Source organism: Schistocerca gregaria, chromosome 3 (genome assembly GCF_023897955.1).
Source record: "Schistocerca gregaria isolate iqSchGreg1 chromosome 3, iqSchGreg1.2, whole genome shotgun sequence".
NCBI classification, from domain to species: Eukaryota; Metazoa; Arthropoda; class Insecta; order Orthoptera; family Acrididae; genus Schistocerca; species Schistocerca gregaria.
This window is the reverse complement of record NC_064922.1, coordinates 582,406,639-582,434,320: the sequence shown is the minus strand read 5'-3', so window position 1 is coordinate 582,434,320 and position 27,682 is coordinate 582,406,639. Positions and strand designations below refer to the sequence as shown.

Here is a 27,682-nt window from a genome sequence, read left to right as displayed (position 1 = left end):
GCATTTGGGAAACCATTAGGTGCCTTCCTTTTCTTTTTGTTCTCCAAGATGTTTCCTTCTCTGAGCTCTAGATACGGATTCGATCTTGATCCAGGCGAGCTTCTCACTAGCATTTTCCCCTTCTTGGATTGGTCTGTCATCCAATCAGTTGCAGAAATGGTTTCCATCGGTTCCAAACCCGATGTTTGGTATTTGTGGTATTCCCAAAGTTCTCAGTTTTTAAACTATTTTCTGTGTTCTTCATTTTCATTCCAAGACAATGCAGGCTATATTAGGCTGACACCAGTGAATTCCCACACTGGAGTAAGGCTTATTACTGTGTCTTTGGGGCATGATTCATGAGACATCTTCCCATGTGCCATGTACCCTTTAGCATGTATCACACCACACCTTGGATTGGGTACCTGAGATCTGCCTGGTTTGAGAGCCCCTGCCAGTAACTATGCTACCACCAGCATAGTCCCCAGCACCACTTGGACATGCAGACCTCACCACTGATATGGTCAGTGCTGTAAGAAAACAGTGTACCCTGGAGAGACAGTTATATGATAGGAACATGACTTTGTTGATTGGACTATATAAGTTTTGGATTTGGTGTTGTCAACTGGATAAATTCTACAGTTCATCCACCCACTCATTCATTCATGGACTTCACGATATTTGCATTTACTCAAAAATGACTATTATTATTTCCAATCTGATATTTCCTTTTATTATGAAGTATAAATTAAAAAATGTTTCAGCACCACTCACAGGTCACTCGAAAGTGAGTATATTTAAAATCAAACTTTTCTTTCTATTGTCAATTGTAAATTAACAAATATTTCAGCACCATGCAGAAAAAATAATTGTAATAGCACCATGTGTTTAAAAAAAAAGATAAATGTAAAACTGGCAGTACTATGTGAAGAATGGAAATGATCTTTTATTTTTTTGTGCAACATTTGTTCTGTTTTTGCAATCCTTACACTAGAAATTCTCAGAAAGTTGAGAGAAACACAATGTGAGCATTGTTCAACACTGAAAATTACTGACTAATGAAACACTGACTTGTGCAGATAAAAGTGTTAGATCCTTTAGTGATGCAACTTCAGCAAATTAGCCAGATATTGGTCCATGCACGATAGTGCATGGTACCAGTATGTTGCAAAACAGCCACTCAGCACTAGCAAAAATATGATTTTTCAGGCGGTCATATCTTGGGGTCCTTTGTTCATAGAGATAAAGGGTCAAGTGTTTTGGATAGCCCTGGGCCTAGCAAACCTTTGTATACCTATCAGAAGAACGGGCATACTGTAGCTATCCTCCAGCTTGGGGTCAAAATTGAAACATTACACACTTCCTCAAGCCCAAACACATAGAGCAAATTGGTTGGTTCTCTTGCACTAGGTGTGGTCCAGCTTGAACCTTAGATGGTTTGTAAAAGCATCATTTGCTCATATTTGGTTCCTAAGGAAAGGCCAGAGAACTATGACTTTTGGGTATTAGTTATGGGGACAGCCACTTCTATAATTTCTGTTCATGATAAATTGTCTAAATTTTTACCAAATATTCGTAAGATGATGTTCTCATGAAACTTCAAAACTTTTTCAGTATCATTATCCGTTATCGAAATCCAGAGGTTCAAAGTTACCATATTTATGTAGAAAATCGCAAAAATGGTTTTTTGCCATTCTTGCACCATGGTCTGCGATTATCTAAATAACTAACCATAGAAAATGGCTCAAATTTTAACTGTACATACTTATGACATTTATCGAGAAAAGCCATTTTCCCGTTTTCTCAAGATACACTTGAAAAATCATGATTTCTGGGTACCAGAGTACCGATTCTGAGGATGTCCACTTCCGTAATTTCTGTTCATCATCACAGATTGTTAAAATTTATCCCATATGTTCTTAAGATGGTGGTCTGAGGGAACCTTGAAACTTCTTCCAATATCATTACCCATTTCAAGACCCACAGGTTCAAAGTGACTGTATTTGTGCATATAAAATGTGCACATTCTGATGTGTAGATATAGTTTTATATGTGGCAAGGGTTCTGGGGTCACCAAACTGTTTTTAGTTGCCATTTTTTCACCACTAAAGCTTTGACTTGTCTCTGTATAATGGGTACTCCATGCCTATACAGGCTGTGTTGACCTGGAAATGACTTGACGGTGCCTCCTGGCAGCATAAGCACCTTACAACAAATTATTTTATCATGTGAAATTCTTTGTACTTGCAAATCAACTGCATTTTTTTGTATACAGTAAATGTAGCCTAAAATGGTTGTGCATTTTTGTCTAAAGTAGTGTGAAGTGAACTGACATTGGATGGTAGATGATTTTGTGTTAAGCTTATGCTTTGCTTACTTATTTGGTGCTTATATGTATCAAAGTATGTAAATCTCAAAGTGTATGAATAAACTGCCAAAGGTGTACTAACCTACAGGATTTGTTTCGTATAAGCAGCGCACACAGCTGTAACAGGAAAAAGAGGGGAAACAACTAAGAAATCCTACTGCCAGAGAACGAAAAAGGTCAATACACTTCTTTTTAAAAGATTCTTACAATAAAGTGGGAATCCAACTGCCTCAGTCCTCATTCTACCTTCCACACCAGAAATTTTGGCACTCAAACATATTCATACTTTTTTCTGCTGAGAGTAATAGAGACACAGCACAATGACAGTGAAAGAAAGAAGAAATGGTACCAGTGAGAGAGAAGGAGAGAGAGAGAAGACAGTGGTGGTGGGAGAGAGAAAATTGCAGAGAAAGAAAGATTGGCAAAGACAATAGCCGTGACAGCCAAAGAGAGAGGAGGTAGTGATGGTCAGTGAGAGACAGAGGCAGTAAAAGAGAAATAGAGGTGGATGGAGATTGTAACACTGAGAGAAAAAGAGAGAGGAGGCAGTGGAAATGGGAATGAGAGATGAGTGGACTATACATAGGCTTGGGGGTCTAGAACCTCACAGATTGGTGAATTTCAACACAATAAAATTGCCCACTTTCCCACATTGCTTATACCCATGCACCAAAATTTCCCGGTTGAAGGGTCAAAACCCCAAGCGAATCATCCCAAAGGACATATGTGGAGAGGAGACTATGGTAGTTGAGAAGAAACACAGCAGACTGTAAGTGAGAAAAAAAAGGATATTGGCAATGCGAGAGAAAAAGAATGGGATAAAGACAATGGCAGTGGGACAGAGTCAGTGAAACTGGCAAGAGAAAGGGGTGAAGACAGTGGCAGTGGGAGAGTAACATATAAAGGCAGTGGCAGTGAGAGGGAGATACTCACTGTGAAGGCTTAACTACAAAGAGAGACTGGGTAAAATGATTCAGAAAGGGCATGAGTATGTCCACGCCCCAAAATTTTTGGTGAGGAAGAAGGAATGAGAATTCAAGCAGCTGATTCCCCACTTTTCTGCCATAGTCTTTTAAAGAGGAGCACATTGATTTTTTTGTGCTCCAACAGGAGAATTTTTCATCAAGTAATTGTTTGTATTGTGTAGCACTCAGCACACTAGCTTGAAAGACAAGGAGGCGAGCAAGACCCAGATAGGCAGATTAATACATATCAGCTGTACACTGGCCAGCCTAAGTGTAGTATTTTGGCAGTTTCCACATTTGTTTAGGTAAATTCTGGGGTGGCTCTCAAATTCTTCCTCAGAGGATACAATATGCAAACAATTAAAATATGATAATGCGTAGAACAAAGTTTGCACAATTGAGTGGCAGAGGTACACAACTTCCTTCCCTTGAGTCACCACGACAGCTGTTTCATCAGGAAGGGAATCCAGCCACAAAAAATGGAAAATCCTGACAAGGCAGATTCCATACTAGATGGAATAAGTGCTAGACAAAAGAAAGATGATATGATTTTGAGAGTAATTTTGATATAATGTTTGTGTCAGACTTCTTAGAGACAGGAGGTAGCAACATGAAGTTACTGAAGTGCTATTGGCCTTTATCATTATACCTCATAAATGCTAACATAATAATCCAAAATTCAGAAACTACAATTGAGAATATTTCAGAAATCATCGGTGCAGACGTGTCTGCCACTCTGCATGTTGACTAATAAAGATTTTGCTGTATATCAGCTGAATTTGGTAGATATAGATTTTAAAATTTCCCAAAGAATATTGGCATTTGAAACAAATTCGAGAAAACTGTATTTGTTGAACAAAAACACATCTTGCTGCAAGCTGCATCATTGTTTAGTTGTGTTTACAGATTCGTAGGTGCAGCAATTGCAACAGCGAAATACTATATACCACATGGCTACTGCATAGAATACATTCCAGAATAGAACAAACACTGTGAAGAATGTTTTGAAACCTACATAAAGAATGTCAGTGTAGGTGAAGCCAACAAACTGCTATGCAGACTGGACATAGCATGAAGAAACAGATGGGTGAAGACAACTACTGAAATGGATTCTAAGAAATCTTGCAGGCCAGCATGGGGTTTACTGTAAGCATGGAGCGTACTGTAAAAGTTGGGGAGAAACAAACTGCCAGTCAAAGTAACTCATCCATTGTCACCATACCAAATCACAAGTAGCATTGTATCACACTCTAGGGCATTACGGGACAAATAATATACACAAAAATTAAGAAGGTAGTATAGAAATTCACAAAGAGCAACTACACGGGACACTTAGTACTCTAGGAGCTTCACCACAGAAGAACTATAAGTGGCTCTCATTGATGTTAAAGTTGGTAAGATGTCTGGTTATGATGGAATGCATCCTGAATTCCTGTGGAAAGGAAAACAAGAATTGGCAGACCAAATTTCACTCTTGCATACTAACATCAGGTTGTCTGCCTAAAACTTTTAAAATTAATAAAATAATAGAAGTTCTGAAATCAAACAAACTATTAGATAAATTGGAAAGATACTACGCAACAGCCCTTCTCAACTGCTGCTAGAAACTCTTGGAAAGACTACTTTTGAACAGGATGTGTCCACAAACCTTAGAAGTCATCCCACCAGAGCAGGCAGGTTTCAGACTGTGCAGACCTGGTTTTAAACCTGACCACATACATTGAGGCAGGTTTTCAGAAGCAAGAAAAAGACAGCAGTAACTTTCATAAACCTAACAGCAGCCTGTAACACTGTGTGGAAAGAAGAGTTTCTACATAAACTAATAAAAGTAATCCCATGCCAAAGCACACTAAGACTTATCAAGAACAAACTTTTGGACAGACATTTCCAGGTGACGCAGGGTAATAATATAAGCAAACAGGGGAAACTCAGTAATGGTGTGCATCAAACAATAATGTTAGTATGTGTGTTTTTTAACTTCCACATGTTTGACGTGCTTGAAACTGAAGTGTCCATGTACTGAGAAATGATAAAAGACTTCAAAAGATTAACTTTATTACCAAACAAAACTCAAGTATAAAGTCCTTTGGTGAATATCCACATAACTACATTCAACAGAAATATCTCTCCTGTGTTGTTATCTGTGATGTGCCTTCACTACAAACCCTATAGTCGAGATAAGCAGCAACATAAAGACCTGGGACAATACTGAGCTGGTGTTGCCGGCATGTGACAGATGAGATGCTGCTGTTGCAAACCAGGATGAACTGGACCGGGTTTACAAGCATTGGTATGCTGAAGCGAAACTGCTGGTACTGTCAATTGGTAGCACTGGACCTGAACTGCTGATGCTGCTGGGTGGAACTGAAGGAGGAGGGGATTAGTGTTCAATGTCCTGTCAGTAGCAAGATCATTAGAGACAGAGCACAAACTTGAATTATGGAGCGATGGCCATGCCCTTTCAAATGAACCTTCCCAGCATTTGCGTGAAGCATTTTAGGGAAAACGTAAATCAGGATGGCCAGACACAGGTTTGAAATGTCGTCTTCCTGAGTCCAGTGTGCTAACCACTGCACCATGTAGTTCAGTGCGACAGAACTGTTGGTACTGCTGACTAGAAGTGCTGCGTAACTGACTTCAAACTGTCTGGCAGTGGCCTAAATAGTCGGAGTGGATAGATATCCACGTGGCACTGCAGGAGCAAATGATCTGGCATAGCAAAATAGTGCCGTACCAACTGCTGTGACAGACACACTGCCTGTCAGCGAGGTTGGCACCTCCAGATCCTGTGGAGGCAATGTATAACTCTGTGGCAAACAGCCCAGGCCATTCAAGGAAAACATGTCTGTTTTGATGAGAGCCATTTAGCGTGTCCTGGCGGGGCAGCTGCCTGCGAGGCCTGCCTGGTATGCAGAGGAAATGACTACCAGGTGGACATAACAGAAACCAAGTCAAGGAAGTTCAGCTACGCGGATCATACTGTTCTAGCTATTCAAAATAAGCAGATCAGAGATGCTGAAAACATTATTGCTGCTTATCTAAATAAAATGGATTGACATTTCACTAAATGGAGGTTAATAGCAAACCCCACCAAGACAAGAATCAACTGTTTTCATTTGAACAATAAAATGGCAGGACACGAGCTAAAGTTCATAGAAATAGCATTGAGCTCCCTAATCAGCAACATCCAAAGTACTAGGAAATTACTCTAGGTAGAACACTATCCTTCTAAAGACATCTTGAAAATGTATCCCATTAAATAAGATCAACCAATATTTGCATTCAGAGCTTATTCAACACTGAGTGGGAAGCATCAGTGGATACGCTACAAACCTCTGTACTTACCTTACTGTGATTTGCTGCACGTCAGTTTGTTTAGACAGTGAGAATGTAATGAAATTAGAAACCTAGTTCAATGCTGCTATGAGGATTGTAACAGGATATATAAAGACTCCTCCATTGTATTGGCTTCCATCACTAAGCCATATAGCCCCACCTTCCCTGTGGCCACAGGAACCTTTATTGAAGGAATATACAAAAGTAATGAGTAATACTCTACTTTCTATCCACAAAAATGCTCCAATTTTGGGAACAACTTGATTTCACTCCCCTCTGAGAACAGCCCACCTACTGGTAGCTACTAACCCCAGCTAGGATACTAAATGGCACAAGAGCTGGAGTGATAGTGCCTCCCCTGAGGAAACTTAAGGTTTTTGAACTTATACACCAAATAAGGAAAACCTTAAACAGACTCCAAATGGGATACGGGATATGTGCAAACAATTTGCACGAGTCAGGAAAGCTAATCAGTCCAGCTGTGACTGTGGTGGACTCCAAACCAAACTTTGACATATTGACCAGGACTGTTAAGTAAGAGCTTATTGGGGTAGCCTGGCTGACTTCTTCAGTATGTCATTATGAAGGTACAATTTATTTTCTGTGATGTTTTTTTTATTATTGTATTGTACATTTTGTCTTGTTTTACTCTGTATCCTTCATTGACATATTTTATAGTGTATTTTATCACTGATCATAAAATCAGTATAAACCAAAAGAGTAGCACCGTACAATAAATATATACATAATGTTTTACATTTATTTGATTATACTACTGTTGCAAAAATATGCTGAGAGCAATGTTGTTCACTGATGATAACTTCCTTATTTGTTACTTATGTTCATATTTCTTACTCTCTTTTTGTACCACAAGCTCATAAGTAATGAGTTGACATCCTAATCATGCCTCGTTTCTTTCTTTTTTAAAAAAATATTAAATCCATGTGTTTTGAGTGTTATAACACTTATGCCGTCTTGTTCCAGTTTCATATCACTTTTCCATTCCACCTTCTGAAGCTGTTAATACTAAGCTACTTTTAAAACGACCTTTGAATATCTTTTTGAGATTCCGTATATTTCAGGAAGTTGGTCCAAGTTGGCTGTTACATGTACTAGCAGCACTGTATTGGCGAATTAAGGGCAATGGACGACATGCTCTAGACTGCCTAACCATTGCATTAGCAGCAAGTCCTCATCGAGTCCGTGATGTGTCATTAGTGTCACAGGCAGCAGTTTTGCATCAGATGGGACGAGCTGCTGAAGCTCTTCATGCTGCATCAGAAGCTCTCGCTGTCAACAGCTCTGAGGTTTGTAAAAATATGTTCATATATGTATCAATTTCAGAATTCTTCAGAAAGAATCTAGAACTGACTGACATATGATTATATGAGACACTACCTTAATTTCCAATATACCAAGTGAGAGAACTGTGCCTTCCATCACCAGCAATAGAAGTAAAGAATCCTTTAAAATAATACTGAAAGAATTCCACAATAGTTGCCTCATACACAGTACCATATGTAACGCTAATATTTTAAAGGCCTCAGGTACAAATAAGTTCTCTTGTAAACATTTTTGGCAAAGCCGCCCATGGTCATCACATCTGCAGTGACAAGCAGTCTCTCTTGAAATATGCCGATGATCTCATTGAAACCTTCATAGACAGTAATTATCTTCCCTACCTTGTACAAAAACAAATCTCCCATGCCTTATCTTTCCTGTCTCCCACCTCCTCCCAAAGTCCCACCATCCAGCCACAGAGGAGCATTCCCCTCATAACTCAGTACCACCCAGAAATGGAGCAACTGAATTACATTCCCTGCCGGGGTTTCAACTTCTCATCGAGCCTTAAAATAAGAAGTATCCTGCCCACTACCCTTCCCACCCCTCCCACAGTGGTATTCCTTTCTTCCACCGAACCTACACAATAAGCTCGTTCATCCTTATACAACCCCTGCTCCCAACCCCTTACCTCATGGCTCATACCCCTGCAGTACAGCTAGATGCAAGACCTGTCCCATACATCCTCCCTCCACCACCTACTACAGTCCGTCAGAAACATCACCTATCCCATCAAAGGCGGGGCTACCTGTGAAACCAGTCATGTGACCTACAAGCTAAGCTACAACCACTGTGTTGCATTCTATGTGGGCATAACAGTCAACAAGCTGTCTGTCTGCATGAATGGCCACTGACAAACTGTGGCTGAGAAACAGGTGGACCACCCTGTTGCTGAGCACTCTGCCAAACATGACATCCTTCATTTCAATGACTGCTTCACAGCCTGTGCCATGTGGATCCTTCCCACCAACATCAGCTTTTCTGAATTGCACAGTTAGGAACTTTTCCTGCATTGTATCCTACATTCCCATAACCCTCTGGCCTCAACCTTTGTTAATTATTGTCCTCTCCCACCCAGCCCCTTCATTGTTCCCATTCCAGCACTACACAGCCCCCATTCCACCATAGCACCAGTCTTTCTACATCTTTCCTCTTCAGCTATCCCCTCCCCCTCCCCACACCTCCCCCCTGCCCTCCGTCCAACCTCCCGACTGCATGTAGCTGCCCTACCCTCTCTCCAGCTTGTCCCTGTGTTCTTTCCAGTTGCATGTCACCGTCCACCATCCCTACCCTATTACCTCTTCCCCATCCCCATTACAGGCTGCTCCTTACTGATATCCAGTGGCTATTCCCATCAAGCACTGGTGCTGCTGCTGCTCGCAGTGTGGCTTCAGTTGCCAGAGACTGCATTCGTGTGTGTGTGCGTGCATGTGTGTGTGTTTGGGGGGGGGGGGGGGGTCTATTTTTGACAAAGGCCTTACTGGCCGAAAGCTTTATTTGTGACAGTCTTTTTGTTGTGCCTATCTATGTCTCAGCATCTCCACTGTAGAGTGAGTAGCTACTATCCTTTTCGTTTTTAGTTCAGAGGCAGTGCAAAGGCTCAGACAGTTTACTTTGCACACACAAATTACAGCAGTCCACTGTATGCATCACTCCTTCACTCCCCATTCTCCAAGTGTCAACAATATTTGTGCTCAAAACATATGTGACACCCAAAACGAGTTAGTGCTTGAGGTTTACCTGCAGGCACAGGCTTTAGCAGTGGAGGACTGGGTATGTCAGGTATCCTCATGGAAGCACCTGCAGGTAGTGCCTCAGTGTTGTTTCAGTCGAAGTAAAGGCAGGTGTGAACCTGTTGATGGATACCACAGTGGAAGAGTCATTGATACCAACAGCGAATGTTTTGTCGTGGTGTGCCATTACTGTGTGGGGACTACCTTATGATGATTAGAGAGATTTTCGAATGGCATCATGTCAGATGAAAACCTGCTTGCATGACTGTAAGTTGCAGAAAGTGAATGATCAATGGTATAATGTTGTTTTTAACAAGTAGGATAGTGCTTGTAAATCTGTGAGGAAAGATGTAGCAGGTCAGAGATTTCAATAATACTGTTTGATATATCAGTAAAGAATTCTTCCGATAGCCAAACTGTTTGTCCATACACTCATTTAGTCATTCTTGCATTGAAATCTTCATCAAAAGCTGTTGGAGCTCTTGAAGGACAATATGTAGGCAGTCAGTCCAATGCTGTGTGGCATGGTGTCTGATTGAGGCCTTTAATTGCCTGTGGAGCTGTTCCATGAGACTAATAGCTGCAGAATGGTAGGCACAGGTCAGAATGCTGTTGATACCCAGCAGTGTGTAAAGAGATATGACTTAAACTGTTTTTCGTGATCAGTGGTGGCATGGAGAAGAACATCAAAGCATGGGATCCATGCACAAAAGAAGGTCTTAGCTGCAGTTGCTGCCATTGCATCTTTCATGGGATAGATTTTAGGGATATTTGTGTGTGTGTGTGTGTGTGTGTGTGTGTGTGTGTGTGTGTGTGTGTGTGTCAGTCACTGCCAGGCAGTATTAGTACCCTTCTCTTGGTATTACGATACAATGATGTCAATGTGGACATGCTCTGTATTTACTCAGTGGTATGAAAGTAAGATCAAAGGCATAATGTGCAGAGTTATTTTGTTGTGCTGATGAGCATTGCACTGACAAACAAATGCCTTGCAACCTTTCTCAATGTTTGGCCAAACAAATACTTTCATAGAACGGTAGCACTTACTCCAGAATAAGAGAGGCAGCAAAGAGAGGAAAATGCATGTTTCTGAAAATTTGCCCCAATGACCAGTTGTGCCTGTAGCATTGATACACTGCACTATAGTGCTACATTTGAGTTTGGTGTTTGAATCTGTCAGTATTATAAGTCAGGTGAATAGTTCGAGTCATACCCTCAGCTCGTTGACGCTTGGTAAGTTTGGTTAGGAACTCCAGATCTAATGGTCCAGGAGTTACAAAACACTCATACCACTGTTTCTGCTTGAGCATCATGTAGGGGAATGTCTTCCGTCTAGTTACTGAACCAGTCAATGCATGTTAAACAGTATATTAGTTCATCTGAGAGAGGCTCTGAGCTGATTACATTAATGTGTATCATCTTAAATTGTCTATCTGTGCTTGCAAACTGGCCAGTAGCAGATTTAATATGTCCACTCACTTTGTTCTTTTGGAATGCTATTCATAATTTTGCCCATTTTTGGATAACTTGTTTGATGTTTGACCAAATAAATCTATATGTCAGTAATTTCACAAAAGATATGACAGCAGAGTATGGTAATGCTGAAAAACAAAATATCAAAATTGCTGAGGAATGCACGGACAAATGTTACTTGTTGATACAGCAGAATAATATTCGTCCTGGATTCAATTCCTGGCCGGGTTGGGGATTTCCTCTGCCCAGGGACTAGATGTTTGTGTTGTGCCCATCATTTTATCATCACCATTCTTGACAGTGGCCAGATTGGACTGAGTAAAAATTTGGAATTTGTACTGGTGCTGATGACCGCACAGTTGAACACCCAGCAAAACCAATCTACATTATCATCATCATCAGCAGCAGCAGCAGCAGCAGCATCTTCCACCACGGATTTCATGCTGCTTAAACTACAATGAAGTATGAGGAGTAGACCAAAGTTTCTAAAGTTCATCACTCTCTTGAACATCTGCTTTCTCCTCTCAACCAGTTGGTACTTCTACAAGTATAAACAATGAACTTGCATTATTTGTACACACTTCTCATTTTGTATCTGGTGCAGTTCTGCACAGCATGTTTTTTTCCAGAAATATGTCTGATACCTGTCATAAATTTTGATATGAATTGTGGGTGAGACAACTGCATAGAGCTTGCCTTATCATTTTGATGTTGAAAAGTGTGCATCAAAGGAGCATAGTCACTTTCCACTGCAATTGAATGTCCTTCAAGGAGGTGTTTAAAATACCTTATTACCATGTATATGCTGAGAAATTCCCTATGGTATGTTGAATATGTCTTCTGGGATGGCAAGAACTTTTTTGTGTAAAATCAATGGTGTCTGTATTTGTTCTTCTTTCTGTTGCAGAACTGCACCCGATACAAAATCAGAAGTGTGTACAAATAATGCAAGCTCATTGTTTATGTTTGGGAATGTTAATAGGGTTGCATTTATGACACCCATTTTTGCAGTACTCGAACAGTGTTATTGCATCTTCTGTCCATGGAAAGCTCTTATTGTCATTTTTCTTCATGTTCTTCAAGTCATCATTTGGGATAGCTCATTGGTCTGAGGCATGTTCCAAATGTCTTCTGTAAAAATTCAATATGGCAAGGAAACAACGTAATTCTGATGCAGTTGCTGGACATTTCAGATTGGTTATCACCTGTACTGTTTTGAATCTGGTTTGTTACCTCCTGGAGTAATCACATAACCTAAAAAGTTATTTTCTTATGAATCAAAATTGTTCACTTATTCAAACAGGGTAGTTCAGTATTGATTGTGTTCTTCTGGGTGGTTAGAAGCTGTCAGTATGTCATCTATATATGCGAAACATAAATCTAAATCTCACAAAACTTTATTCTTAAATCTCTGAAAGGTACTGGGTGTATTCGTGAGGCAAACAGGTGTGATCACAGTACACTTTCCCTTATCAATTTCATCTAGTGAGATTTGGTAATATAGTTTGAGGAGATCTACTGTAGAGAATATTTGAGTATGGTCTTTAAGATGTCAGTAGTCTCTGTGGGCCACTAACTGTCTGGCTTTTCTACCATGTGCAGCAGATTATCCCACTGGGATATAAAAAGGTAAGTTATATTATGATGATAGTCTTGTTTAGACAATTTAGTTTATGTGGATCTAACCTATGGGCTTCTGAATACAGTGGAGGGCCTTGCTGGTTTCAGTATAACATTTAAAATTGTGTTTTAATGTCTCCTGGCATAAGAGTGGATTTTGCCAGTTCAGGAAATTTTTAAGTAGTTGAGAGTATTTACAGTTAGCATGGAGTGAACTAATAGAATTGGATGAATCAACTGTATACTGGAGTGCAGCCATGTGTAACTGAGTATTATATTAAAAACAAAGATTCCAAGACTTACCAAGCGGGAAAGCGCCGGCAGACAGGCACATGAACAAAACACACAAACACACACACAGAATTACTAGCTTTCGCAACCGATGGTTGCTTCTTCAGGAAGGAGAGGGAAAGACGAAAGGATGTGGGTTTTAAGGGAGAGGGTAAGGAGTCATTCCAATCCCGGGAGTGGAAAGACTTCCCTTAGGGGAAAAACAGGACAGGTGTACACTCGCACACACATACACACACATATCCATCCGCACATACACAGACACAAGCAGACATATTTAAAGGCAAAGGCAAAGGCCTTTAAATATGTCTGCTTGTGTCTGTGTATGTGCTGATGGATATGTGTGTGTATGTGTGTGCGAGTGTACACCTGTCCTTTAAATATGTCTGCTTGTGTCTGTGTATGTGCGGATGGATATGTGTGTGTATGTGTGTGCGAGTGTACACCTGTCCTTTTTTTCCCCTAAGGGAAGTCTTTCCGCTCCCGGGATTGGAATGACTCCTTACCCTCTCCCTTAAAACCCACATCCTTTCGTCTTTCCCTCTCCTTCCTGAAGAAGCAACCATCGGTTGCGAAAGCTAGTAATTCTGTGTGTGTGTTTGTGTGTTTTGTTAATGTGCCTGTCTGCCGGCGCTTTCCCGCTTGGTAAGTCTTGGAATCTTTGTTTTTAATATATTTTTCCCATGTGGAAGTTTCTTTCTATTTTATTTACATCATCATTAATTTGAACCCAACAATTACATTTGAGTATTATATCATATATTAAACCGAGGACCTAGAAACGATGGAGAGGAGAGGCTTTGTCCCACCATAGCCCTCAGTGGTTCACAACCGCAGAACAGGCAGTCCACACACTCCACTGCTGCCCCACACCAAACCCAGGGTTATTTTGCAGCCCCACCCCCAACCCCCCCACCCCGGGAACATCTCATACCAGACGGGTGTAACCTCAAATGTTTGCATGGTAGAGTAATTATGGTGTATGTGTACATGGAGACATTGTTTTTGCAGCAATCGATGACACAGTGTAACTGAGGCGAAATAAGGGAAACCAGCTCACATTTGCTGAGGTAGATGGAAAACCGCCTTAATAACCATCCACAGGCTGGCCGGCACACCGGACCTCTATGCTAATATGCTGGGCGGATTTGTGCTGGGGACCAGCGTGCCTTCCCGCTCAGGAAGCAGCGCATTAGAAAGCGCGAATAGCCGGGTGGGCAACTGAGTATTGCTGTCAACTAATAATTTTCTTTTCATGTCAATTAATAAGCTAAACTAGTGAAGAAAATCTGCACCGATTATATCTTTTGTTGTGTGGTCTGCAATGAAAGGTCACTCAAAACTGTGTTTTAAACCTAAATCAATATTCAATAACTTTGATCCATTACTTTTAATCTAAAATCTGTTTGCAGCATAAAGTTTGTAGTCCGCCTCTTTAACCTTGTTCTTGGGAAACACACAAATGAAGAAAATATCAGCATTGCTGTCAACTAGAAAATTTAACCATGAAGTTTTATCTCAAACAATTGACATTGGCGGCCCTTATAACCATTGCAGTGGAATGCTCAGCCACCACTGTGTCTGCTGATTGACATTCCCCTCACTGTTCTGTTGGTGGTGTTGGGCACACTTCTGGGGTCCACAGTTGAAGCCATGATGAAAATGAAAATAGCAGTACTTTTCTGAACTGTTGTATCTCGGCTCGATGCAGTATCTGCTACGAGAATGTCATCACAGTTGATAATGTTGATTCCTAGATCTGGATTTTTGGGCTTCATTGTCAAGCTCTTTGATCCTTATCATTCACTGAGACAGAAGAATCACATGCCACAGGAGACACTTCCACTGAAGTTGACTGAAGCTCGTTAATGCTTCACATTTACATCATCCAGTCAGTCATTTGTGCTACTTTTTCTATATTTTCCTTAGAAATTATTACAATATTTCAGACACTACCAGGAAGTTGTCTGGACAGAGAGTCTTTAAAATTTTATCTGAAACATTCGTTCTGTCACAAACTTTAATTTTCCAAACAAAATGACTGGGTTTCATATCATCACTTTCTATTTCCCTAACTAGTTTCTGAATGTTAAGTTCTTTGCTTTCTTTAAAAGTCTTTAACAATCTTTGTTTAGCTAACAAATATTATTTTCTTTCATCACTGTTCACAAGATATCCATATATTTTTGACAAATCAGGGCTCTAACTATGCTAACAAGTAATTGAATTTCGTTGCTTCAGTCTGTATTTCCAAAACTGTAAATTGTGCTTCAGCCTGATAAAACCATATATCAGTCTTTTCAGTCCAGGATAGAGGACGTTTCAATCAGACTTTGTCCACTTCTAGTGTAGTATCACTGTTTGCGATATTACTGTTCACTTTATCTTCCATCACATTTGATTATTGTTTAGATCACATCATGGTTACAGGCTGTTGTTTGTGTTGTACAATGAAACATAAAACACAGTATTCTAAATTAAAACATATTATTTGGGAACTTCCATTTGTTACAAAGACAAAGATTACACCCTCTAAACAGAAAAATTGATATTTAGATCTTCTCTTACACTGTGCATTACAAATGTCATATTCTTTCAAGGAAAAATAAAGTAACTCTCAACCAAAAATTCATGATTCTACACAACATGTCGATAAACTTTTTTCGCGCTGAACAATTGCAGTAATTCTCATATTATAGTGAACTGGGAAAACTAAGAAATAGCTTCCACTCTGTCTTGAGGCAAGAGGATTTTTCCCCCATTGACAAGGTACCCTAAGCATTTTACTTCCATCACTCCGAATACATGTTTTTGTAGGTTAGTCACTAGACCATTTCTTGTAGAAATAGATGTGGTAGATGCTGTGCCTTGCTAGATGACGCTACAAGTAGGTCACCCATTTTAAGATAACAGAACTCCAAGTGTCTAGTTCCTGCATCTGTGAAGCACTGAAAAACCTTGATGGCATTGCACAGCCTGAATGGCATTCACACAAATTCATAAAGTTTGTATGGTGTGGAAACAGCAGTTTTGGGTATATCTTCTGGTACAGTTGGTGTATGATAAAAAGCACAGACAAGGTTTCACCGTGGAGAAAACAATCTTACCATGAATGTACATAGAAAAGTCTTCAGTTTGTGGCACAGGATAACAATCATTCTGGCATTAAGTTGATGACAGTCGCCTTAAGGGTACTGTCTGTTACACCTTAGGGAGGATATGAAGTGGAGCTGCTCATGAAGAGTGACTGTTTCCTTGTATTAATATAAAAGAGAACATTTGCTCTGTGATCTTTAGTTTTTCTGAATACAGAGGGTGAGAACATATGTGAACTGTTAGTCTTGGTGTGGTGACAATATGATGTACCATTTATGAAAAGGGAAGTTGCCACTCACCATATAGTGGAGATGTTGAGTTGCAGATAGGCACAACAAAAAGACTGTCACAAATAAAGATTTTGGTCATTAAGGACTTCGTCAACACCACACACACACACACACACACACACACACACACACACACACACACACACACACAGCACAACAAAAAGACTGTCACAAATAAAGCTTTTGGCCATTAAGGACTTTGTCAACACCACACACACACACACACACACACACACACACACACACACACACACACACACACACACACACACACACGAGCGCGCGCGACTGCAGTCTCAGGCAACTGAAACCACACTGCAAGCAGCAGCACCAGTGCCTGAGAGTGCAGAGTGTGTGTGTGTGTGTGTGTGTGTGTGTGTGTGTGTGTGTGTGTGCGTGCGTGCGTGCGTGCGTGCGTGTCTACGTCTGTTGTTGATGAAGGCCTTAATGGCCGAAAGCTTTATTTGTGACAGTATTTTTGTAATGCCTATCTGCGACTCAGCATCTCCACTGTATGGTGAGTGGCAACTTCCCTTTTCATAATACTGTTACATTCTATCCTGGATTTCCCGTTTTTTTGATGTACCATTTAATGTCTTACTGGCACTGAAGTAGGTGATGGACAGGTTATTTCAGGGAATTGATGAAGTGGTTTTTGTATGGTTTGTCACTCTGATGTAAGCATGGTTGGCACAGATTAGGTATCTACAATTAGACAACTGTGTTATATAATCAAGCGGTCATTGAGTGTGAAGATCTGGTAGGAGGCTATAAAATGATAAGAAATCTGCTCCAACAATCGGGTCCAGCACCTCAATAATCCAAATCTGCATTCAAATTGGTGTCGATGATTGAAGTTTAGATGTAAGTTGATGTCGCCTGAGTCTGGATGTAAGATCTGTTTGCTGTATATAGGTGATTGCCATTGGTATTCCATCATGGAAGACAAGAAAAGGGGTAAACTGAGAGATCACCACCTTTATCAATGAGAAATTTTAACATGGTAGAGCATTCTGTTATAAACAGTTGATGAGTGTCCAGTTTGAAATGAGTTGGCATCACTACTATTCCCAGAAGGGTAATCAGAACTGATGAGATGCAACTCCAAACTCTTTGTGATACCAGGGGATATTATCCCTGGTGGGTGAACACCATTTCTGCTGGAAGAGAGTTGCTATCACAGCACATGTGTGGAGTGTTGTATTTGTATGGCTGTGACTTGCTTAGGTAATTCAGTCACTTGTCCTTGCCGTACTTGCAGAAGAATCTCTTTTCTGGTGGATATGGTTGCAGTACCCTTCGATAGCTATATCTTGATTATTCGATAAGCAGTTTGAGTGAGTGAGTGAGTGAAGGTCACTAGTGCAAACTGTGAGTGTTTTCTGTGCATCTGCAGGCAAGTACGATAGCCATATATCCTGCAGAATATAAGAATTAATTGCTTTGTCTACAAGTATGACAAGATGATAAATTAGATGAGAAGGTGTGTGCTCATGAACTTCTTCAGGACAGAGCAAATTCTCATGTAACTTAGCTTCTTCTGAAATTTTCCCGGCGTATTTGTTCTTCTAATAATTTCCGGGTATGCAGCCGGATCCCGTCGACATTGTGGCAGAATGTCGACGGGATCCGGCTGCATACCCGGAAATTATTAGAAGAACTTAGCTTCTGACTGCGACAAATGGGCCACAAGCTCATGCATAATAAAGATGTCTGTTTCAGTACTTGGTGGAAGTTAGGATGTCTTGTAGTTCCATAGCCATTTGCATGTTACATGCAACTACCACGTAACAGTATTCAGTTTCATCTGAGGTGATGTGGCCCCAGACAAACTGGTTGTCAAGTTGGGCAAACTACAATACTGGTTTATCTGACCAGAAAGGTGAGGGTTTCACCACAGTGAGACTAAGGATCAGGTTTGCCACCGTAAATCAGTGCCTGCAGGATTCTGTATGTTTGTTGTGCAAGTCATTGATTATGTGACACAGTTGTTCAGGAGTGGTTCCGTACGGTGCATTCGCCATTAAAACATATGTAATATGTGTTTTTCACTCTGGCATGCAACTGCGTTTCACTGGTGCGTGATATGATCATTCTGGCGAATTGGAAGCCCAGGGTCACTCTATGACATATTGTAAATACTGAATGGGTGTGGTTAAAGTGCAGTTACAGAGGTTCAGTCTAGGCTGTAACTATTGTATGGCAGTGAGACTTGGTAGATATTATAATGTGTTAAAGCAGAACCAATTTATGCTGGTTGGGAATGGAGCATGGACAGAAAAGGTCAAAAAGCATAAAGTTGATGTTGTTATTAACCAGTGCTTACATAGTTTGTTCAATATGAGCTTTGGAAAAGTTGGCAAGATGCTGTACAGCACCAGATTTGCACTTGGTGGCCAGAATTGGAACTAAGTTTTTCCCGGTGTAAACTTATCCCACATTAACTCATTAGAATATCTACCCAGTTTCACCAGCATATGAAAGTTACAACCCACACTGGACCTTTGCGAGTAGCTGCACTTTAATTGTAACCACCCAAGACAATTTATCTGTACAGCACAGCATACTGGAAGCAGTCAATTACAATTCATAATCATAACTGCAAGGAGCATCTATATCTGTCATTTGTTTGTAGTTCAGAAGCAGTCCAAAGAATCAGAGAGTTCACACTACTTGCATAAAATGCCACTGTCCACTGACTCATATTACAAAAAAATCAAGGTGACTTATAGGTACCAGAAGAAGAAATCAATGGGCACACATAGAACAGTCTCATTAGTCAGTTCACCACTGAAAAAAAGAAAGTATGAACATGAAAGAAAGTTGTGTTGGAAAGAGTGTTTATGTTGGAAGATCACAGTTTCCATCTATTGTTTTTGTCAATGCATAAACTTGCAAATGAAAGTCATTAGATTTGAAAGGCAGCTAGAAAGAATAAGTTCTTCCGCCACATATGAATCTCCCCAATGCCTGTGCACTCTAATTTGGAGACCACTGTGGCAGAAACTTTCACTTCTGATCTGTTACATGCAAAATAGTGAAGTTCATGTTGTTTTGATGCCTTTAAAATCAATTTTGATAAAAGCATGTTATTCATATGCTACATTGCAAACTAGGCAAATGAAAGGTTTTTCCATCTCTAAATTCCTACCTTACTTGAGGAAGATTGTGCTGTAATAGTGCTGTCAGAATATTATGTCTCTTGATATATAGCCATTTTGCCCTCACTCAGTATGGTTCAAATAGGGCAAAAAATCTCTAATATTGGTACAAAGCAACTTTTGGCCACACATGGTACAAATGTTATTTTAGGAAATAAGTGTATCTCATTAAAAAGAGCCTAACAGAAATACATCTAAAGATCCCTGTTGTTTGTATAACATTCATCTCTTGAAAAAATATCCTATCTAGACTGTGGTGCTTTGACTAGAGTACTGTTGCTTTGATATTTTAGTAGTTCTTCGGATGTGTTAATTATTTACCTATATAAGTATATACAATGATGATAACATTGTTCAGACGCAAATATTTAATAGTTCACTGTACAATTTCAAGAATGATTGAGAACACAAGAAACTGAAGCTATAAGTGTCTATGGAAAAAGATGTGCAAACTAGACATGGTTGGTAAAACTGCAAAAGTCACTACTAGTAAACAAATAGTTGCAGTTTAATTTGTAAATTAAAAATATTTTAGCTATCTTTCTTTAATAAGCCATGCTTCATTTCTTGCTTCACTTTCTTATACTTCCTTTTTTTTATTTGCCTTTGTAGGTCAAATACATTTGTGTGGTCTTATTTTTGAGTTCCTGCTTTACAAAAGATACTTAGTGAACATTTTGTGTTGTAACAGATTATTAAAGTTGTGATTCTTTTCACTGTGATAATATAAATACTACACTGATTAATGTAAAATTTTGCATCAATATTTGTTTTTGATAAAGTGATTTTCTGTCCTCAGCCTACGTCCAACTTCATGATGGCTGTTATTTTAGAATCAAAGAAGAACTTCACGGGTGCAATTTACCACCTTCAACAAGTTTTGGTCCATGGACCTAACAGCTACTTACGAGGAGCTGCTACAAAATTTCTGCATCAGACGTCATGCAGGTTCAAATTTAGGAGTAAAGATTCTTCAGCCACAGCTTCCAGTACAGAGGTACTTAGAAATGACTCATAACTCATAAATAAATTTGTAGGTCAACTATTGTTATGCAGGGACTTCCTTATTTGAAAAGTGTACCACACAAAGGCCATTACTCATTGTTTTGTGAGGGTGAGCACATTCAAAAGGGTAGGATCTAACATTTTTTTAAAGGTTTGTTGAGTAGTGATCGTGCAATGGACAAGAGAGGGTCGTGCATTCACTGTGGTGACTTACTTTTCCAATGGCCATTTGGTCATCGCAATCCAGCATGCATTCAGTGAACAGTTTCACATTGTGCCTGCAGGTTGTGTTGCTGATCAAAAATCAGTTATTATATGAGTAGACATGTTTATGGGTACTGGAAACCAGGACCTTCAAGAACCACCAGAACACCAGAAAACTTCAAGAAACTAAGGCTGGCGATTTTGAAACCCCCAATCGATCTGCTCACAAACATGCAGTTGCTCTTGCAATTTCTCAATGCATAGTGAGATGAATTCTTGATGAAGACTTCAATTTTATCCATGCAAAATGACAGTGGTTCACACACCTAAACCACATGATTTTATTTTTAACTGCCTCACGTCGCCCCTGTGTTCCTCGGTGACAAGGCACATTTTCAGTTGTCTGGAAGTGTGAATTTACAAAATGTGCAATATTGGAGTGGCATGAACATCTGAAAACTTCCTGGGCAGCACCTGCATACAGAATTTGTGACTGGTGTGCAGAATCCAAATGTGGCATTATTGGCCCATAGTTTCCAAACAGAATGATGAGACTGTTATAGCCACTTCAGAGCATTACGTCCAGATGATTGAGGAGTTTTTTCTTCTGAACTTGAAGAAATGAATGTGGGCAACATCTGGTTGCAACAAGACAGCTCCATGGCTCACACTGCACAAACGTCAATGACACTCTTGTGCCTACAGTTCTCCGACTGTCTCATCTCGTTGATGGGTGATGTTCAGTGGCCAACACACTTGCCATATTTACTCCCTTGTGACTTTTTCTTATGGGGCTATCTTAATTCCTTGATGTATACCAGTCCTCCTCAGACCATGGGTGAGCTGCAGAACCATATTCATGCTGCTATCACCAATATAGACAGAGACATGCTGGACAAAGAGGACCAAAACTTCCCATTTCAACTTTCCAAATACATTGAGCAGAAATGAGGCCACCTTCAAGATATCATTTTCAAAATGTAATGAAATAAAATTTCATGTGTTCTTCTATATAAAAAAGAAAAATTATCATGGGCGACAAGATTTATTTTTATCAGTATGAACCTAAAGAAAATGTCTAAGTGCAGAAATTCATGTGAAGGATCAGTGCATTTGATGAGATAACCACATTCAAGTCAATGTGCATGCTAGTTGAACAATATCCCAAAGAAGGACTTTGCTGTCGTTTCACATGGATGTATTAATATTATGTATATTCTGTGCATTGTACTCAAGTGGAAGTGGCATTGGGTGCAGGGGATGACTGTGTAGGACACCTGAACCATTAAAACATCAACTTAACTTTTCTCTGTTTTTTATTTATACAGTCTCAAAACTTTTTGGACTAAGGGGGTACTCCTAGCCTCCTCCAAACCAGTCTCTTTCCCTCCCTAAGCTTCACCCATTGTTACTGTTGTTTGTTAAGGTGCTCAACATCTTTGTGCCACTTCCAATATGTTATGAGGTGAGTGCCTGTATGTAGAAGAACACCAGTCATTCACAAGTTTACAAGACTAGGCCAGGCACGAAATAGCAGTTTTGGAAACAGCGGTTGCCTGATCACTTGCATATAGACTGGATGAACCAATCATCCTCTGCCCACACTAAAATATCCTGTATAACAATGTAAGTAAGAGCCCACACACCACAAAACCTTGAAACAGGTGCCACATTCATCTCACTGTCTTTTAAAATTGATAGCAGCTCTCCTGACAAACTGATTTCAGCTCTTTTGTTATGACATAAAATACATCAACTTAATATGTGGTGAACTGTAATTGGTGCACAACTAGCATCATGAACTGGAGAGTGTCAAGTCCGAGAGGGAAGCCACATACAAGGCGTGGTCCTATTTGAAGAAATGGTGAGCAAGTTGTATCACATCTAATTGACTGACAGCAGATATACCATCATATTTCCTGCATTTCACTGACGTTTCTGGTCTCTTCTTCTTTCTATTCCTCCAGCCCTCCAATAGATGCAGTGTGGACATGCTGAGCAATGATATTATGGCTTGCAGAGGTATAGCACATTTGGTAGATTACATGTCTCAGTGGCTGCTGTATCACTCATTCCCACAAAACCTGGTACCTAGCAGAATGATACCTTCTTCCTGTATCCTTGCAACTAGAGAAGGGTTTCCTGAATACTCTGAACAGTTTCTGTGTTGGTTACATATGCTGGACTGTCTGCAGAGTACCAAGGGAATCTGACCAGATGAGGAATATCAACCCTTGATCATATCTGATCTGATCCACAACTCTTTATAATCACACAGATTTCAGTATGAAATACAATTAACTCACTGGGGACGCAGATTCCAAGGACACGGTCTGCAAAAGCAATAGAACAACCAATAGTGTGCCCTTGTTTTGACCCATTAGTATATTCTGTGATAAAATCCTGATACTGATTTAAAATGTTAAAAAATTGTCCTTAAAAACAGCCTTCAGTGAACAATTTGCTGCACTGTGTCAAACCTAAATTTATTTTCCATGTTATCAAGTTCCAATGTAGTGCTTTACTTGAACTTTGTCTTCATGTGTTTACATCATACACACGTAGATCTCTTAAATGCTGCTTTGCACATGTATTGAGCAGTTTTGCCATTTATGATAATTTCTGTAAAATCATTCCAAGGTTTGCACAAAGGTTAGTTGTTGCAGGAAAGGATGTTTAAGTCAAAACAAGTGGAGCCAAATGCTCGTTTGGCCACTTCAAGCCTCCATCAGTCAGATAAAGCAGCTCAGCTTCATCTGCGTGCACTCTTGGTATAGGGCTTGTCTTGTGGGTCAATGTAGTTTTCTTGTGATGTACTGATTCCAGCTTCTTTAAGTATATTGGTCACCCTGAGCCATAACCATGCAACTATTATCTAGGTGAGAGTCCATGAAACTTTTATAAAATTGCAGCAAGTAGTTCTATCTCCCCTCCCCTTTCCCTCCCCATTTCTTTTTTGTAATTAGTTTAGGTATGTCATCAGAATTAATACCTTATCAAATAAGAGGCCTCAGAACCTCTCCATAGCCCTTAAATCATAAAACAGTATCCATTGGTACTTCTTGCCTCTTTCATTAATGTGTCTCCATTGTATTTTATATGAGCAATCATTCTAGAAAAATGTTGTTAATTGTAATTAAACTCTCTTCTAAAATTCCTGTGTTTTTATTTTAACTCTTTTTCATACTATGGAGCAATTTCACAGTCTGTAACACAAAGTTCATGTATTATTTGGTCTTTATGTTGATAGACCTGGCAAAAACATGAGAGTAAAGTAGCCAACACAATCTTTCATCTTTAAATTTAAATAGACAGACCTAACAAAATAGTTATGTAGTTTAAGGGTTTTAAGTGACAGTCTCTATTCGGAAAAGTAATTATTAGTACATTTGAAAGTAATTGCTCTTGTTAGAGAACAAAATTATTGCTCACTTGAAAAGTAAATTTGCTTTCATTGTAATTTCATCTGATTTTTCTGCCATTGTGTGCTTTATAGACATTTAATTTTCCTACATGTTATTCGTATCTGCAACATTCACATTAGCTCCATGACCTTAATACCACATGCAACAATAGTAGTTTGTCTAGCATTTGCTTAGTTTTAACATTTAATTCAATAATATTTATTAACTATGCATAGTGCCTAGTTGTTGTCAAAAAACATTATCATTTCTCCACATTCTCCAATTCTTTTTGAGTCACATGCAAGTTTGAGCTAACCTTAAGTTTGAGTAAACCTTAAGTTCATGTGCTTAATTAATTAATTAATTAATTAGTGCACCAGAGCCCACAGTGACATCAGGAGTGAGGGCAGTGTCATCATGGATTAAAACACTGGTCTTGCTTTGGGAGAAGTGGAGATCAAATCATCATCCAGCTAGATCTTTTCTGTGGTATCCCTCAATGTATTAAGACAAAAAGCTGGGATGATCCCTTTGAAAAGATTGTGGCTGGCCCCTATCCAAGATTGTGCTCCATCTCTGATGACTTCATTGTTAAACATATCTTAAATCCTAATCTTCCTTTCTTCATTTTTTGTTGTGACTTTAGTAAAAGACTTGTGATAACTGTACTGTCATCTCATCAGAAATTATGATACTGATCATACATAACATTTCAAAAGTGTTACAGTAAGACACTGACTGTGTTGAAAATATACAATTGCCTTTATGGAAATTGCGTGTCCATAACTTAATAGTTTTCAGGGAACCTGTAGGGATGTATAGAGTAAAACATAACTTAAGTAGTGGATGATAAAAATTGGGGAGGCTGTCTGATTTAGAGGCGACATTATGTTCATGTTAGCAGCATGCTCTGTCACTAGGTAGTCAAATTTTGCTTTCTACCATTGTTTTGCATTGACCATTCATATGGCTGGACAGCTTCAGTGACTGGTTCACAGGCTGTGTGGCTGTTCTACGCAACTCATGCAGTAATAAATAGATTTTTCGAAACATTGATACAGTCAGTGCACATTCCTGAGCAGTCAGTGCACATTCCTGAGCCGATATTTGGTGGAAGGCAGGGAGTACAACATACAAATGTATTTGGTGTCATTACTGACAATTGCCACATATTTTCAGTCACTTTAATTATATGAACTAAACTGCCAGTACCACTAGATACATTAGATGTATAGTAAAAAATAGGTTACTTACTGTTACTGACTTTGTATGTATTTATTTTTACACAGAATAGAGCAGCATCATGACACACCATTTCCTACAAGACTGATACTGGAGTATTTAGCTACATTTGAGGTGGTTCATTTTACCATGAACCTTACGTATGCTGGTATGGTAAGGCACTTTTTTCAATTTGTCTTACATATTATATTGTTAGAGGTAGTAGAAGATGGTAATAGGTTATTTATTCATTCAACTTCGCATGTAATTTGAAAAGATGTACCACTTGTTTTTATAAATAGCAGAAATCATAAATATGAAAGCAAACAAAAAAAACAGTCTTCTAATAAATAAATCAGTGCATAAAAAAAATAAAAATGTATGGTCAGAAGTTGTCAGTGTACTTAATGTCCTGCTCTGCTTTATTCATTGAAGCACATATCTTATTACTTTAAAAAAGCGCCAGCTGGGGTGGCCAAGCGATTCCAGGCACTACAGTCTGGAACCACACGACCGCTACGGTTTGCAGGTTCGAATCCTGCCTTGGTCATGGATGTGTGTGATGTCCTTAGGTTAGTTAGGTTTAAGTAGTTCTAAGTTCTAGGGGACTGATGACCTCAGCAGTTAAGTCCCATAGTGCTCAGAGCCATCTGAACCATTTAAATTTGTGTTCAAATAGTACAACCTTTTTCTGTCTGCCGTCTTCCAATATGGTATTAGTTGTCACACATTACACATTATCTATTTTAGTGGGCTCCTGATTCACCTTTGTGATGAGGACCTCATCTGTGCTCCAAATCATTTAGGCTTCACCAGCAATGTATTGTGTCATCAGATCTGACATACCACTACTAAAGTATCTGTGCCAGATATGAATGCATAATTTGTAAACAAAGCCAAGTTCATTGTGAGTTGCACGCTGAACATGCATGCTCAAAGACAGATGCCCCTGCATGTTCAATGTCAGTTTAATATCAAACCAATAAATTTGTTGTCAGGCCAACACATCGAAGTAGGTCATCATCCCATGTGATGCGTGAAGGAGCCAGAGGATGTGGGGTGACAGTAGTGGACAGAATGATGACCAAGCAGAGACCTCTGTGGCCCAATGTCAAGATGCCATTCGGGGCATGAAGCCGATACCACACCACAAAATAATTTCGTAAACTGGATCTGCCAGCCTGCAAACATGCTTTATGCTACCCTTTTTGGCCCACCAACAACACCTTCTTGACAACTGGATTGCTTGCTGATGCCATGGCCACTTTGTGTACTGTAAGCAGAAAATCATCCAGGTTGTTGTAACTGGTGATCCAGGGTGAAGCATACTGTTTTCTAGTGATTGAATTCTGTGCGAGAGCCAAGTGGTAAGTGGAATAGGGCACTGACATTGGCATGGTGGTTGGTGGGGTGGAAATAGTTTTTATAATGGTACCCACTTAAAAATATAGCTTAGCATTGTGGACACATTGCATTCTTATCCAGAAGCTTAGAATGGTGGCCAAACAATGAAATTAAGGATTTGTGGTCAGTCGAAATGGAACATGCTATTATATAAATATAAGTGAAATTTCTATATGCCATAAATGATCACTAACACCTCCTCCTCAATTTGGAAACAGTTAAGCAGTGCTGCATTTAATGTTTTAGAAGTGAAGGCCGTTGAGTGCTTAGAGGTATCCACCAACCTGTGAGAAAGACAGCTGCGATGCAATGCTGGGAGGCACCCACTGCCAGTGTTAACAGCATGCCTGGCGTGTAAGGTGCCAGCAGGAGTCTGTCCTTAAGATGCTGAAATGCCTGTTGACAGGTGGTTGACCCTACAAACGTGACCCCTTTCTTGCACAGCCTGATTGAAGGGGTGTGTGATTTATTACACTTGGGTAATGAACCTGACATAATAAGGTATTTTCTCCAGAATGACCGCAAGTGTTTAAGTTTGTTCAGGTCCACCCCCGGTAGCTCAGTGGTCAGCGCGACAGAAAGTCAATCCTAAGGGCCCAGGTTTGATTCCCGGTTGGGTCGGAGATTTTCTCCTCTCAGGGAGTGGGTGTTGTGTTGTCCTAATCATCATCATTTCATCTCCATCGACATGCAAGTCGCCGAAGTGCCATCAAATCTGAAAGACTTGCACCCGGTAAATGGTCTACCCGACAGGAGGCCCTGGTCACACGACATTTTATTTAGTTTTTTCA

The 27,682-nt window shown here is 39.8% G+C and overlaps 1 protein-coding gene across 3 annotated transcripts in view; it reads left to right on the top strand.

Moving 5' to 3' along the window:
• LOC126354575 (tetratricopeptide repeat protein 17) overlaps positions 1-27,682 on the top strand; it is a 303,403-nt gene that overhangs the window by 265,506 nt on the left and 10,215 nt on the right. Inside the window, exons 11-13 of one of the 3 annotated variants that reach the window (XR_007565351.1) lie at positions 7,731-7,955; positions 20,453-20,650; positions 25,556-25,661. Coding sequence is in view for 1 of the 3 variants with exons in the window: in XM_050004319.1 (XP_049860276.1) it covers positions 7,731-7,955; positions 20,453-20,650; positions 25,556-25,573 (441 nt within the window). In the remaining 2 variants the exon portion in view is untranslated. Of the gene's footprint in view, positions 1-7,730; positions 7,956-20,452; positions 20,651-25,555; positions 25,664-27,682 lie in introns of those variants that run through there. The other 2 variants (XM_050004319.1, XM_050004320.1) reach the window with 2 other exon arrangements.